Source organism: Gavia stellata, chromosome 1 (assembly GCF_030936135.1).
Source record: "Gavia stellata isolate bGavSte3 chromosome 1, bGavSte3.hap2, whole genome shotgun sequence".
In the NCBI taxonomy this organism is placed as follows: domain Eukaryota; kingdom Metazoa; phylum Chordata; class Aves; order Gaviiformes; family Gaviidae; genus Gavia; species Gavia stellata.
Genome location: NC_082594.1, coordinates 63,411,120 through 63,428,469, shown reverse-complemented (window position 1 = coordinate 63,428,469; position 17,350 = coordinate 63,411,120). Strand labels below are relative to the sequence as shown.

At 38.3% G+C, this 17,350-nt stretch overlaps 1 protein-coding gene across 1 annotated transcript in view; it reads left to right on the top strand.

The window, feature by feature from the left end:
- The window catches only part of NALF1 (NALCN channel auxiliary factor 1), a 489,801-nt gene extending 478,445 nt beyond the window's left edge, over positions 1-11,356 (top strand). The window contains exon 3 of the mRNA XM_059826134.1: positions 11,061-11,356. Coding sequence (XP_059682117.1) covers positions 11,061-11,356 — 296 coding nt within the window. The remainder of the gene's footprint in view (positions 1-11,060) is intronic.
- Positions 11,357-17,350: the final 5,994 nt, after the last annotated feature.

The window sequence follows — 17,350 nt, the reverse complement described above, 5'->3', positions numbered from 1 at the left end:
GAGTGTGGAAAATGTTTCTTTTATTAGCTCTGAGACCCTGTAGGTATTCCTCGGTACAAAAATTAGCCGGAGGCGCTAGGATTTGAGCCCAGATTTAGTAATGCACATTTACACTACAGCTTGCCACAGTCATTAACTTTACAAAACAAAATTACTAGAAGAAATTTGTTCTCATTATTTTTTATGCTTAATAATTTGGTGGAGGATTTTTGTTGCTCCGTGTCATGCAGTACTCAGAGAAAAGAAGCTCTGTGTAATTCCTTTTACATTCCATTCTGCTTCAAATACTATCCCAGAATGATCCAACCAGAGAGGACATGGTAAGCAAGAAATACCTTTAGTACATCTCAGGTACCTCAGATACTTTTTTCAGGACTGGCTGGGAGTCATCCACACAGAATTTGAGCTTATATCAATGTTATCTGCAGATTTCTGGTGCCTAGAGTATCATCTATGAATCTTGAAGATATTTAGGCAACTTATTACCACCAAATCAGTAAAAAGGCATTTCAACACTTAGGTCGTTTGACAACCTGATCCAAATATCTGAAATTAGACAGCCTCCACCTTAAATTACGGCTGCAGTGGAAAGCTTGATACTAAATGAGGTGCCCAAGGTAAGCTACTTAAAACCAGAGTAAAATATAAAACCCCATAAATGCTCTATACCGTCTCAGAGGGTGGCATAATGTTTGTGGGAACTTACTTCACCTTATACCCTGTGTTTGGATTTAGGGGGCTTCTGGTACCAAGATATTTACTGTATTTCTTCTTGAAGATTAAGCCTATTGCACACAGTTGAGCAATATCCGTCCATATGCAAAAGACAATATAATGAAACGTAAGCTGAGTTACAATTTGGTAGTCATCAGTAAGGTAATGGTGCTTAGCACTTCATTTCAATGCATTTCGTAAATATTAATAGCCTTCCAACATGCATACAGAGTAAGCAAATGAGTATTATTTTCCAGTTTAAGATAGGACAGTAAAAGCTGAAGTGAGAGACTTAGGACATTTTTATTTACAACATGTATACAATATAAGTTTGTGTGTATGTGTATACACGTGTGTGCACACTTACACACATATACAACAGCAAAGAACAAACAGCCAATAAACAAAACCACCGTAGTAATTATTTCAGAAAATTTCTTAGGAAATACATATCCACCTCTTCATTTTCCTAGTACATCTCCAAGTCCAAATTCATTCCTAAAACACATGAAATAGATGGTTTTGCGAAGATTATTGACAGTCGATATCTCTGAGTTTGGGATGAAAAGCAGATTTAGGGGAGGATTAAACTCATTTTATTGCAGGTATTAGTAGTGTGGGTATCTACACATAAACTCTGTGACTAAGCTCTCACTAGAGTTACTGAAGACCTGGTATACTCAGTAGAGCTGAGACCTGTTTAATTCAGGCTAAGTAGGCATCTGCACCTCATGAGCTGACTAGCTCTCTATGTCCCGCTAACAGTGCTGGCTGCACTCTTGTTTGCTGCAGATGCTCTTAATCACCAAGGTCTTATTGCAGACACTTAAAATCAAGGTGACCTGAATCTCACCTCAGCAGTCTGTTAACTAATATTTGGTTGAACTTTTTGTCCTCTTGAGTCAAGGCACTCAGCATCAGCAGAGCAGAGCTTGCATTCACAGACCCATAGGAGTCAGGATGCTGACACTAGACAGTTGTGTGCAAGAGAAGATGCTGAGGAGGGTTACAGGGCTGCAATTCAAACTTTGTCTGGAATACAGGCCCATTGTCACCCTCTTATCAATCAGCAGCTCACTGTAGGAGCACTTCCAGCTACTAAACAATGAGAAATTAGACTAATATCTGCTGTGGGACTAAAGAATTACACTTCTCTACAGCTTAGTGAAAACAGAATTATTTCATGCAAAGTACAGTGAGTTCAACAGCAGACAAAATACTCTATCTCAGCATAGCTTGTGGCTTGCCAGTTAACTTTAACTCTTTTGCAGAAAAGCAACTGAAAGCAGGTCACTCACATCTTGAGGGACCTCTTCTCCTGCTGCACTTTCTGTGAGCTCCTGTGTGGCAGATATGTTCTGGGATTTCTAGTTACTGATCCTGCTCTTCCTGGGGTGAGTGAAATTCATTGGCAAAACCCGAAAGAGTCAGGTCAAAGGTATTTCTATTTGATATTTAGGTGTTATAGCTGATTGTCTGGAGTCTCCATTCGACCTAAGTTCACTGTGGAGCTGATCACCATTGACCTGTGTTACAGGAAACACAGAAGGAGCAAACTTTATGTTCAGGGGTTCCTCATGAACGACATTTTGCCACAGCCCATCACTCATTTAAATTAGTCTTGAATACCTCTGCTGCTCCTGACTCCGATGGTATCCCATGGAGAGAAATATTACAGGTCCTTTTTTGAAATTTTGACTTGCAGTTTCAGAGAAATCCAGCAAGAACTGAATTGGATTATGTTGGTATGACTTTTTTTCCCCCATGAAGCTGATGAAAGACTAGCTGGCTAGCTAAGGAACACTGTTAATTACAAAATATTGTCTGGACAAAAAAAGGAGCCCCTCTGATTATAGGGTGATTTATCTCTGAGAAACATCAAGAATTTGTGGATTCTGATTTTCTTTAATAATGTTTTAAGAGCAATAGTTTTATAATAAGGGCTTCCCTTCCTCCTGTCCATGGTAACAGACTATTTCCTGTAAGGTCCAGTAGAGATTTACGTTAATGGAAAGACAGAGGATTGATTTCTACAAAACATTTCAATAGACCATGGAAGGCATGTAACAGGAAAAGGTCTACTGGTGATAGCTATTTTTATGTGATGTTGACTACAGCACGGAGCGCAGGATATACATATAAGCATTACATGCCGCTTTCCAATTGCAGCTAGGTAAGAGGCTGGGGTGGCTTGATGCCACCGGCAGCACTGGGAGCTACTGCGGTGGTACCAAGTTGCCGCCTCCCCTTGCCATCACCATCCCACCACAGCGGTGAGCTGGGGCACGGAGACATCTGCTGCAAGCTGGGGCACAGTGGCACCAGCAGACAGGGAACACACATACTTCTTTTTTTCTTTCAGGGCAGGATTTTCTCGAGGTTGGAGGCTGTCCAAAAAAAAAAAAAAGTATTGGAGGCTGTAAAAAGAAATAATAATAAAGGTTTTATCCTTCCTTGGGAGGCCCATGTGTTGAGAAAACAGCATAGGACTGGCTTTTTTTTCCCCAAGAAGTTTTGCAGTCATTGTTATCTTAGAATTCCTAAAGAGGCATTTTTTTAAACGCTGTAAAAAAGTAAATATGGCAATATGTAGAGTCATTATTGGGGCCAGGCTGGATCCACAGTTGTGGCTAAGAATCAGACACAGTGCTGGTGTACTTGCTCTCTTCCAGTCCTTCAACTCCATCAAATTAAAAAAAAAAAAAAGTTGTAGTTTAGAATATGGATAATTGACTTGGAAATTCCTGAAGGGCTGGTATAATGAATAAGAAGTATTCTAGCCTGAGAATGTCTTACTTGATTACCTCCAGTGAAAGCAGATAGTGGGAAAAGGAGAGGAGATACTACACTAGTTGCATATCACTGGAACTTGTCTTTTGTAGAAATGCATGTGAGGATGTGGGACAACTGCAGTGCAAAAGAAAGTACTTGGGAGATGATTCAAAACAATCAGAATCACAGTGTGGTTCTGAGTATGGAAACATGCAGCTAGCTAGCTAGAAGTTTGTGTTCCCCTCTCCCGCCTCTCTTCTAGGAAATAGAGGCAAAAAAGTGATATCTTTCCATCAGGCGCTGTTCTGGAACATACTGTTTTTCATATTCATTAAAATTGAATGGTCGCTTTCAGTTTAGACCTTTGGAGTTTATATACATATGATTAAAGTTTCCAGTGGTTTCATCTATTGCTTCTTTCTGCAGCTCAGATGTCTAGAATTGCCCATGCGAAAGAGAATCTTATTTAAGGGAGATAATAGTGTTTAGGCATATATACACACACACACAGAGCAGATTACAATGAATGAGTCCCATGCAAAGTTCCACGTCAAGATTTTTCATTGTGACTCCTATGAAAGCAGTGTGCATACCAGTGGAACTGTTTTCTTTCATAGATGCAGTCACCTTTTCCTTTTTTTTCCCCAGTGTGAATGGAAGATGTGGAAGATTTCTTTCACGCATGCTCTTTGAGCGTGAAAAGGGAGCTGAAGGATGTATGACTCTATGTACAGAGCACTGGGAAGAGACTGGTAATAGTTCAGAACTCCTGCTTTTCCCATGCCTTCCAAAGTAATGTGGTCCAGCAGCTGGCCTGGGGACTGGTCCAGCCCATGAACTGCTTCTGTTTGGCTTGCTGTCATCTCCCAGTGGAGACAGAGAGAGGATACAGAGGCCATAAATGTTTTCTCCACAGCTAAAACTATCCATTCAGGCTTTCAGTTTGCTCAACCCAGAAAACATGAGACATCAGTTTCCACCAAATGAGCAGCAGCGATGCCCGAAGAGAGGGGAGAAGAGATTACCTCTCCTCCGCACACGTGGCCCTTCCCCAAGCAGTCAGGATATGCCACCAACACCAGTGCTGCAGTTGCATCCTCATTAGCAATCTGGTTCAGGAGTGTACTTTTCAAGCAAATCTCCTGTTCGTACTCCTTGCTGTTTGACTTGCGCTGGGGAGAGTTTTTGCAGGATTCAAACTGGGTTCCTCCTTTTCATTAAACTAAACTAGGAGATGTGCTACGGGACCATACCTAGCACATCCCAACCACTAATGCACATTTGGTCTACAGAATCAGACTAGAGCTAGAGTGAGGTAAAAATCCCTCAAATGCATTCAGGGTTTACATGAGATACTCAGCACCAGCTGTTTCATTATACAAATCTCCTTTTGCCCCAAACTCCTTGTTAATACAGACATAGCTTATTCTGGCTGCTGGGAGAACAGCCCCAAAACTTCTATCCATGTGCCAAGACTGGACCACTTCAGAGCGCAAAATTAGGGCTACCTGCATTGCTAAGGGCTTTCTTTGTATTGATCAAGACTTACGGTCTCTTCATGCCTTCTGGCATAACAGGGCCATCACCCAGCAGCAAATATCAACCCCAAATATCCCAGCTCACATTCTTTACTTGTACAATACATGTCATGGGATTTAATGGAGCACTTGAGTTCCTCTGTGAAGAAAAGGAAGGGAATGTAGTGAGCAGCAATAAGGCAGAGATGTGTTGCATTAGCTTCTTCCAAAACCAGCATGGCACCCTCTGGTATTGCCTAAGAGCAATGTCATCAGACTGAGTCTACTGTCACGAAGAGGAGAAGCAAATTTGTCTACTCTCCTGTGCTGAACAGACTTCTGAACAGACTTTTCAATGTAGAAGGAGAAAGTAAGGGGAGAGAAGGGGTGAGAGGACAGGTGATTCAGGTGCTTTGAATCACTTACATCTTTCCATTTGGTTCATATTAATTTAGGCTCCTAATTTCATGTGTTCCAATTAACATGTCAGTTGCATGGAACACATGGTGTGAATATTCTCCCATATACCAATTTTTGGCAAATATCACTAACATATGCTTATGTGATCCATGCAAAGTAGCACTTCCTCAGAAACTCCTCCTCCTTTAGAGTAAAGAAGAGTATTCACAAGGAACTGTCCATCATGCTTCATAGCACACACTAATGTTTCTAAGGATGTAGTGAGAATTATTACAGAGAATTCTCACCAATCTGTAGAAAGGCTTTGTTGACTAACAAAGCTCAACAAAGGTATTGGGAACAATTCTTTTAACTGCAGCTTCTTCTAAAGGGGCAGATGCATGTCTGGGTTTCACCAGCAGGTTTAACTATAGAGTGTCTGTTTCAAAACAGATGCCCTGATTCAGTGCAATTTGAAAAGCAATTTTCTTCAGAAAATTTTATATATAGAGTGCATCACAATCTATCTTTTCTCTGTAGAACAGTTCAAGAAGAGAAAATCTCTGAATTCTATCCATTTCATGTTATTCTTGGCAAACTCCAAAAAATACATATACTTGATCCAAATTCTTACTCTAAAAATAACTCATAATAATGTGTCATTTGCCTCCTGCCTACACCTCTTAGTAGGTCCTAAAATATAAAAATATTAAGCTAACACAGACAGCAGGACAAATCCCATTTATGTTTGACAAGCATGGTTTAAATTGTTACTAGCTGTGGATCTGCTTACAAGGAAAATTTGATATGGTTTTGCAGCAGAATCTGTCAATCAAATAGCTCATCTTTTTGAGTCCAGTGTTCTAGTCTTGAATATTGGGGCTTTCCCATGAATGAGGTCCCATATTATAATAGGTTTATTAGCTTCAAACATTCTTCTCCTATAAAAACAACCCAGGCAATTAACCTATTGATATCCCTGAACTTTTTATGGCAACACACTACTTAGATATGTATGACCCTTTCCTTTCCTATCATACCAAAATAGTAAATCCTTTTGATCAAAAATTGTACATAATAGAAGCAAAACTGGGGGTGTGGGGAAGCCAAATGTTTGCTAGAAGCAAGTTATCTCACCCTTATCCCGTATCTCAACATGGCAGAGCTACAAAGTTTCACTGTATAGCCTTGAGGGTCACCTATTTGCTTACTTTTTCTGACTTGCAGCGGCTCAGCCAGTTTTACAGGATACCACTGATTTACACTGGCAGAAGGAAATTGATTCTGTACATATTTTAGGGAAAAAAAAAATCCATGCGTGATGAAGAAACACAATGAATTTTTCTTGAACGTGGACGCGTACACACAGGAAAATGATCCAGAGGCAACTATCTGAAATAGTCACTGACATATAGTGATAAAACAAAATTAAAACATAGCAACCCAGATCTCATCCAACAATTGGAATGGAGTTCAAAATGGAAATTAGCCTTTCCAAAAGAGCTGAACAGCCTTATTCATCAGTTTGTTTCTTTGACTAAGGAATAATTTATTCATCTTTAAACCTTCTTCTACATTTCACTTTATTACTTTTTATAATACGAAGGGTATATAATACATGTCTAAACAGAGGCATCATAATGTGTCACAGACACAGCAATTCAGAAATTGAGAGGACCATCTGGATAAGATCAAAGAGAGCTGGCTTCCAGATCAGATGTAAGCAAGCAGTGAAATCTAGTCATATAATATCTAATGTGTTCTCTTGCCTTCTGTAGTTGGAAAACGTTAATACTGAAATCTCAGAAATAGTTCCTCAGAAAGAGAAATGCCATGCAGAGTGTTGGCATTCACTGGCACAATGATGTCACTGCTGGATGGATCAATCTTGGCAGACATTATTTACTTTGTGCTTCACAATAAAATGGAGCACCCAAAACTTCTGGTATACTACATCCACTTACCTGGTTTCTTCTTCTAGTTCATGGCCTTTTCTTAAGCACAAGAAGCTTGATATGCCTCTCAAAATAATCAGAAATCTATGTTAAAAAGGACCACAGTTTAGAGTTCTACAGAAAGAAATAGAGGAAAAAACATAACATACCAAAATACCTGGTTTATTTCTATAGCTTTCCAAAATATTTATCCAAAAACGATAACAAATGTATCAACCAGACCACTTTCCTTTGATAGTGACTGGAAATGTGGAATACTATGGCTCCATAGCTCTTTCTATAGCAAAGAAACTAAGAAGTGAGCCAAGCCAGACCAACTGCTACAGATATGGATCCAGCTACAAGCATGACACATCCTGACACTGTTGGGGTGAGATGGGGAAATGCAGCCACCTCTTTTGCATGCTGGTTCCTGTGCAAAAGAAATGCAAGTGCTCAGGCAGAAACCACAGCATTCTCTGAGTTAGCTGGTGATCTAGGTGATTAGCAGACCATGCATCCATAGACAGTCTGTGGTTTTAATTCTTGTATAAGAGCATATACAGTTCATATACGGAACATAAACATGCAGTTTGCTGTTTTTCCCCCAAAGCTGTTTCTGCACAAAGTGAATACGATGCTCATGCTGTCACTCCTTTTTCTTTCAGTATGATTCAGCTGAGCAGGATACACGGGATTTATCTACAGTCATGTCTCCATTAACATAATCTCAGCCAAATGAGTAGCTTTAATTCTTGCATCAGCATTAGTTACACACACTCCTGACAGATATAACTGCTGTGCTGATCATGAAAATGTTATCTGCATGTGAAAAATGTATCCGGTTACAAAGAAAAGAGATAGCTTTTACATGACCTTTGTGAGCGATAGCATATCTGTCTGGAGAATGGTTTGATACCAAAACGTATCCTGGAAAATTCTAGATCCTTGATTAAGATCAAGGTCCAAGAACCTCTGTATGGACTAAGATTTCTGCTGGTGAAATCTAGGTGAGTGCTGGGAAAAATGGGGAAATGGAGATCCAGAGCTGAGTATTTTAAGTAAAAAGTGAAAAGTGAAAAGCAAAGTAGATTTCGAGCCAGTAACAGTTGGTAAGTTAGTCTCAGAAATACAATTACTGAACATCCAAGTAATACAGAGTAATGATATCTACAAACTATAAAGACAGAAGAGGAAGAGGGACACTTTGGTTGTTTGGTGGGTAAAGGTATCCTTTCTATTCCTTATCCCAAACTCTGTCCGTATAAAATATTTTCCTAAAAGAATAAAATAGGGTTTTTTCACCATGGTTTTCCAAGGTTGATGTAGCCAGCTTTCCAGGGTTTCTGGTAAGTCACAAGTTTGTAACCCTCTGACTGAGTAGACTGACTGATTAGATCCAAGGGGCCAAAACTGATACTCATGGCTACAAACGAGTATGTGGTGAAGCACAATTGTGAAGTTTTACTACTTCAGTGCAAAAGTTCTGACTGAATTCATCTAAATGTTCTTCAACTGTCATATGAATAGTGGTTCTGTAGTTAATTGATTATTAAATATGTAACTGCAAATTCAAAACCTAAATTCAATTGCTGAATTGAAATAAGAAGGAAATGTAATTTTACATTAAGGAACAAGTTCAACTCAGCTTTGAATGTGGAGTTCCCTTCAATTTATTTATAATTCAGTAAGTGCATATGAACTATTTAAATACTTTTTGATTACCAACTTGTATATATAGGCTTTGATTCCAAAGGAAGTCTGGGTTTTCCTATAACAAGAAAGGCAGGAAATACAGTTTGAATAGTAAACAAGCCACAGTGGGATCAAAGCATTAACCATTCTCTGTGTCTTTTCAATTACCACTAATAGTTTGAGCTACTGCAGTCACAAAACAGATCGTGTAATTACCTGCTTTGGAAGGCACTTCCTGTGTGTTACCACATTTAAAAACACACTTATGCACGTAAACACCAAAAGATGGGTCTCAGAAAATATGATCTTAGCAATAAGATTGCTTTATTATACTTGCAATAAACAACTGTCCACAAGTTCCAAAATGCAACAGAATTTCTTAAAAAACATGAAATACATTCAGTGTTGATCTGAGAGAGAATAAATAATATTCAAGCGTTGGTACGCTGCCTTAAGTATCTGACTGCATATGTGCAAAAATGGCCTGATTTCCTACAGAGTAAACCCCAACTTTACAGAAAATGAAACAAGCTGTTCTCATTCCTGTATCTTTAAAAACTTGTTTGAATCCAAAAATAGACGCAACTTTACTTGGACTCATGTATATCATAGCAGACTGTTGTGTCAGCTGTGTAAAAAAGTGCCAGTCTAGGTTTAATCTGTATTTTAACATGCTCAGCATACCTAATGCACTTTTTGTTTAGTTGCAGATCAATATTATGGAGTAGGAATGAAAGAGTTCAGTTTTATCTTAATTTAATTAAGGTGTGATTCTTTTCTTTACAGGTTATTCACAAAATATAAGCAGTCTGGTGCCTGAACCTAAGAATGTTATGCCTAAACTTGTAGGCATTGCTTTTTGCAAGTAATATCATTGCTGTGATACTTTAGGAAAATGTAATTCTTGTTCCAAGAAGCAAAGTTAATTTATAAATTATAGCAATTATGTAGCTGCTTTCAAAATCTTTATCCTAATATTTCAACACAGACAGGTTTTCTTCTAGTAAAAGCTAGCACTACCGTAGAGTAATTATTTACTGCAAAATTTATTCCAAAATCAATTTAAATGGAGAAAAGGTGTTTGTCCATTATGTTAGACATTCTTGCATTTGATCATTAGTTAAACAGGCTAAATTAGGTTCTTTTAATTTATCAGAAAGGAAGATACGTAAGAACTAAACAGAACACTCTGGTTATGTTAGTCTCCTATACAGTAATGCAGACAGTATTGACAATTTCCAAAAAGACAGTTGTGTCTTTTGGAAAGGACAGAATTCCTCTATCTGTTCAAAAATTCATAATCAGATCAGGTTGAGTAACTCAGTAAAGTTCTAAAGGCAGAAATAGCCTAGATGTATAGTCAGAAATATCAAGCAATCTAATTATTGCATGGCAAGGAAAGATTGTTCTCACCTCTGGGATATGCCAAAAAGGACATCCCAGCTGGAAGAACTCATCTGAGGCAGGGCAAATAAGTAGGCTCTGAACAGCTCTGTTTGGAAGCAGTTCCTGTGAAGCTGGTGGATCTGCATTGGTTTGACAATCAATATTGTCAATATTGTCAGTATATCAATTATTTGTTATTTAATGCCTATCTTTTCATGGACAGTGATATTACTGGTAGGTGCTCACAGACTAAGGAAGAATTTCAACATCCTTTTAAATTTTGTGGAAATGTCCAGTTTGATTAGTTGTTACTTCATCGTCTGTTGTTACTTCCCAAAAAGGAAGAATTCAAATATCCTTGTCATTCAAACATCAATAATTACTTTTTAATGCCATTTCTTTACACAACCATGCTCAGTGTCATACTTCTGTTGAATGATCTTTTGATGCTGCTTCCTGTTACACCACGCATATCCCTTCAACAACTCTAATTATGCAAAATGCAAGTGTTTTGAGGGCCTCAGGCTAACCCAAAGAGGTGGATTTGACAGCTTAGACTAAACTATTGACTGTTCTTTGACCTACCAACTTCTGCCAATCTTTTTGTGCCTGATGTTTATTTTTTCCTGTGTTTACGCTACAGGGCTCTATGAAAACTATCCAACCAATGCAGAACCAGAATGCTGTGATGTCAGATGGGGACTATTACCAGATCATCAATCCAAAGGGACTATAAAAACAAGTGGCTCAACAGTGTGTCACAGGACATCGCTCACAGTTTCATCAGCATCAAGACTGTGTAACAGCAGACTTAAACTGTGTGTTCTTGTATTAATTCTCTTACATACTGTACTTACAGTCTCAGCAGCACAGAACTCAACAGGATTGGGCTTTGGAGGCATAACAACTTTGGAAGATAATTCAACCAATGAGGAATAAAAGAAAGGATTCATCTTATATGATTGAAACACAACAGGCCCAAATGACTACAGTCAAAAATAGCAAGGACTGAGTGCTTTACCCTCAGATCTCTTCTTGAATGACATTTTGGGTAAAATGAAAAGAATGGGCCACTACCCAAACAACAAGGACACATGAACACAGCTTTTTATTGACTAAAAGGCTGTATGGTGACTTAAATTTCTCACACCATTTTATACACTGTGTTTTAATGTTTGGAGTTTCTTTTTTGTTTGTTTTTTGCACTTGTTAATACAGGATTTTATTTTTGGGACGGTTTCTCAAGCTAAATTAAGTCTTTTCTCTGTCTATATATTTCTAGTCATTGTGTGTGTTCATCTGATAGTTCTGTCTTTTATGTCCTGTCAGTTTCTATTAGAGGAATGACTGCTATGATTCCATGACATAGCAAAAAAACAAAAAACAAAAAAACAACAAAAAACCAACAAAAAACACAAAAAAGAACAACAAAACAAAATTTAACAAAAAAAAAAAAAGAAAAAAAAAAAACAACACAAAAAAACCCAAACAAACCTAACTGTCCTCTTACCCATGGGAACCACTCATCTCCTTCCCCCTCCCATCTCCCGTCTCAGACAACGTACATTTGCTTCTGTCTGTGTAATCACAATGAATGGGTACACAATTCCAGTGTGCCTTTGCCACTGTTGCACAAACCAGTTGACTGAGCAAACCCAAAAGGAGCATGAAGGGGGTTCCTTTTAGCTGAACAAACAAGTGCTCTCCTTACAAGGTGGGATCGGACAGTTAAAAAATGTAAAGAAATATATAACAAACTGTTGCTCCAATACCCGTTTTGAAGAAGTCCAGTCCTTTCTCACTGGTCAGTTGAACAGGAGCAGCCTTTTTTAGATATGCTATGTAAAACCAGTTATGCTCAGCAAGTTCAGTAGTTGGGAAGCCTTCATATTGGAGGTGAGGGTTTGGCATTCATTGTGAATTACGTTTTGAGTTCTGCTGTCACATAACCAGCAGCTTTCCATAAGGAACGGGAGCAAAGAGCTTCCAAAATCCAAGTCTTTTTGTCTCAACAAAATTACACTAGAAGCCTTTGAGCATCTATAATACAAAATATCTCTGGTTTTGATTCCATTGTTTTTCTAATACCTACGTGTTGTTGAAAGTTACTCTAGTTATTAAGGGTGCACAAGAATGTGTTAGCACAGATAAAGAAACTATTTTGGTTTAAATATATAGGACAACTGTTTTCATAAATGTGCAATAAAAACAGTAAAGATATACTAGGATATGAGTAGTCAAGAGAAAAGATTGTAATCTGATTGCTGATTTTTCATTGTTTGGGATGGTTTTTAATTTGTTTACTTTTAGTTTTGTGGGAACATTTCACCTGCTGAGTGTATGAGAATTTGCTTTTTAAAAAGGCTTTTTAGAGTTTACAGTAGAATCAATGGAAGGAAAAGTTAATAAGGGCTGTTTTTAAAAACTTTACATTCCTTCCTATTCTCTAACTACACTTGGGAAGTGCACTTTAGAGATGTTTGCTGTGTAGCTGGGAGATGAAGGAAAACTATAGGAAATGTTCTCTTAGGAAATAAAATATAGTTACCTACTTTCTAGCTATGAAATACCCCTTGATGAATATTAATGTTGTAAGAACATTTAATCACTGGTGCATAATGCGTTTTTGTATACATTTTGTCGTCTGTTAAATTCTGGAGAAAAACAAAAAGAAGATAACCATACTGCTTAAGCGGTTCAAGATGCACATGTTAAGCTGCAAAAGCTCAAATATTTTGCAAGAGTACTTGTTTTGATAGTGTTTTACTACAACCTGGACTGAGGAGCCTAAAATGATCTGTGCAAATATGACAACAAAAAGCACCAGCTAATGCAAAATTCTTCAGCACTGGTTTCTATAATTCCTCCCTTCCCTTCCTTGCACATGCTATATTTTGTTCAATAAAACATGGTGCTTTTTAGTTATTTTATTTTCTGTTAAAGGCACATGTATTAATTATATTGAATTGATGCAAAAAGTGGGGAAAAATGTAGAAATGCAAATGAAAAAGCCTTAACTAATGGTAGAATGTAGACTTTTGAAAGGACAGAGATGTTATTGAAAAGTGATGGAGCAATAACTGGGCAGTGCTCTGGTACTGTACAACAGCTGATGAGTCACGCTACTGAGAAAGCTCTTACTAGGTGAGCTCTTGTTCAACTGACCTCTTAATTCTAGTAAGTGTACATGGTCAGTAAACAGTTTGTTATAACCTTTATCTACCTCTGCTGTGCAAAGGCCATCCAACATCCATTTCTGTGATGTTCCTCACAGTTTTTTGTTCACACTATTATTCACTGTCATCTATTTTTACTCTGTACCAATACAGTAGCAAGTCTGGTTCATCCTAATTGAATTGGCACATGAAGAAGAGTTATTATTTCTGTTTTGCCTCATGGTGAATTAATGTAGAGAGCTATCTTTAAGGCATTTTCTTTCTTCTTTCCTGCTCTTCTTCATCCTTCATCTCTTATTTTTCTACAAAAATGTTTTCAAGTGGTGTCAGTGAAAAATGTGACTCCTCCACTGCTTGGCTACACTGAGTCACGTGTCATACAATATGAGAGAGACATGAGGAAAAACAGTGACAAGACCATCACATGCATAAAGTAGCCAAATTAAACTTGGGCATAATGAAGCAGAAAACAATTACAGACTTTCAATTATTACACAAATACAAGATGTAATAAATTCCTCCCCTCTCCCCACCTGGAGTCAGTGCCTGCAGTTCAATCGTCTGTGAATTTTCTCTGTCATCTTTTGAGGTCTATTTCTTTAATTTTTGAAACAAAGAGTCATGTTGCAGAGGTGACTACTGCTGCGGTATCTGTTGCATTTTCACTCCAGCAGTGTGGTATGCAGCTTCTCTTGGTGGCACCTGGGACATCAGGAGTAGACAAAGACTCTTCTATGAAGTTAAGCAACACGTAATCATGTATGATGCAAAATTCCATTCCATCCATTCCTCATTCGTAGTAGTTTTCCTGACACAAACTTAAGCATGCTTGATATTGTGCACATATTACTTTTTTTCCCAGAATAAATCTGCATCTTACCACTGCTATAACTGCCATCTTGTTCCATTTCTCCTTGTACTGTATGCCTGATACATACATGATAAAGAGCTGGCTTAACAAAGAAGTAATACTAAAATATTTCTGCAAATGACTGATGAGAAGAAAAAGAAAAAAATAGAATATTATTTATTTTATGTTCATATGTAAGAGAGAAATTTCCCGTGTCTTTTAGCCTCTTATTTTCTGCAATAGGGAAAATCCAGATTTTGTGCAATATGCTAATACTGCTAAGCCAAATGTCATATAACATAATCAGAGCTATATGTTGTTTCTTATTGCATTTGCATTCAGTAATACATTATATTGACGCTTTTCTTTCATTAAAGAGACAGTATCTTTTTTTTTTAAGATATAGCAGGTGAAGGCTGTCCTTCTGCACACCATAATTTAAAGACAAAAACCAACAAAACGTTAGAATGAAGTTTTAGTTCTAGAAATGATGAAACTAAGCCATCAGCTGCCAAAGAATCTGTGGAACAATAGATACAAACCAAAAGTAGACTTTCAAGAAATTCCGTCTTGAAGGTTAAAAGTAATGTTATTCTAAGTGATTGAAAGAGAAAGAATGAGAGCTGTATTTCAAACAGCAGAGATGGCAGGTTTCATCTGGTACGTGATGTGGCTCTCAGCTTACATAGTTATACTCTTCTATTAAAAAGTGAGGGACAAGCACATTGTCTTCTGCTCTCTCTGTATTTGTTACGATAATGAATGTCCTTTTTGTAAGCCTTGCCTCTCTGCACAGAAGATACCTGCTTATCGTGAGAGCTGAAGACAGCTTAAGTACACAAATTTACACAGTGAAACCTGTCTTAAGGGACTATCCAAAGCACAAGCAAAACTCATTTGCAGAGTAGAGGTAGCTTTAAGGAAAGTGAAACAAATTTGTCGTAGGAAATTTCAAGATACATGTAAACAGTCACCTAAGCAAGGGGTCTGTGAAGGTGCCTGGTCCTTACTGCAGCTTTCACTGTATATATCAGTGCCACAGCCCCACGATGAGCCCTGTGCAGGCAGGCCTCGAGCTGGGCTCAGAGTCATGCTGACTTCAGTGAGCCTCGATACAGGTACAAGCACGCACCCACAAAAAATTAACTGTAGCACATAGGTCTCGATTTGTTACACCATAGTCTTTACTCAGGAATTGCTCGTAGGCATAGTGTATCAACAGAGGATCACTGGGTTCAGCCCTAGCCAACTGAGTCTTAACAAGAGACTGGCAATGGCATATTAATGGTGTACGGTTCTGGTTTATTATTGTCTACTATTGTATTAGATTGGTGAAGGAGTGGTTTCAAAATTTAGCTAGGAACACGGAGGACAAACTAACAGAAACCCCGTCATTGCGGAGATGAAATTAAATAGCCTTTCTGAGGCGAAAAGAAGCTTTGTCGTCTGTCAGCAGCTGTCAGGAAACGGCAGTATTTTAGAAAAGCTTGGGAAAATAATATGTTCAGTTCTGAATATGATAGTTCTCATTAAAACTGAATTTTTGGATGGTGAATAGGACTGGAGCGCATACCATCTAAATTGAGGGATTTAATTTTCAACATGTTCTGCAACAACTCTGAGCAATCATGCTTACTGAACACCTCTAAGTTTTCCAGTATTTTCCAGAATTTTTTCAAATGTTAAACAAGTTTGATCTGTCCCTGGAGGGGGAAGAAGGGAAAGAGAGCTACTGTGAGTGATGAAACTAAAAAAAAAAAAAAAAAAACAAAAATAGAGCTGGGCTAACTTGGAAAATCCATCTGAGAAACAAGCTATACTTCTTCAAAATGTAACAGACATGCAAAAAACGATGCATATGTAGGTGTAGATCTATATAGAAATAATTCTATTTTAAAAGAGAGAGACACAAATATATGTTCTCCACAATTATTACGATACAGCACACTATAGAGTAAAAAAGCTGAAGGATAAGACCTATAAAATAAATAGGGCAAAATTACTGTATTTCTATTCCTTACTATGGAATGTGAATTTCCAGATAGAATTTCAGCAGCAGAAATATATTTCGTAATAAGAAAAGTAAAAAATTGAGGGAGAGGGGGCATATTTGGTTATTCATTCCACCATCCTGCCCCCTATAAGCTTAGTTACTATTCTTCTGAAATTTTCATTTAAATCCTTGACTTTTGCAGAAAGTTCCCAGCTCAGACCCCATCCCAGTGGCTCCAGCCGGTGTCAGTAGCACAGGAGGTCTCAGTCGTGGGTCCTAAGGGAGAGCTTCCTTTTCAAAGTGCCGACTACACTACAGCATTTCAGTCCAATCTCTCGACTCTCTCATTCTCCTAATGCTACGTTCGTCTCTTGGACATATACAAAGTGACTCAGTTTACTTTTCAGAGGGGACTGTGCTTGCCCTGCTCACACCTTCAGTCTCAGTCAGGCCCCATTACAAACGTCAGAGGAACCACTAGTGTCATTTAAATGCAGTACGTGCACTGAACTCCCCAAACAACTGAAATAGGATGAAAACGATAGGCATGCTTTGTAACCAGCCCTCTGAGTAAGGGTGAAGATTTTACCAGCTGTGTATCTCTTCAAATCCTTTTGCTATTCTCACACCCAGGACTATCTCAGCAGAAGGGATAAGAAGTTTGACAACACATCACTGTCAAATCTCTCTCCGGCAGTTCAGACATTACCCCTCCCAGCCGCCCCCCTGTATGATTTTGCCAGGATTTATTGTCCCAGAGTAGGATATACAGAAGAGAAGACGTGATGTCCCACTCCAGTGCAAAATGAGGGGCATCTGGGTGAAGGCTAGATTGCCAACTGGGACATCTGCAAAACAGGCACGCATACGTTTCCATCGAGACTTTAGCAGTGGGGGGAATTAAAGGAAGAATA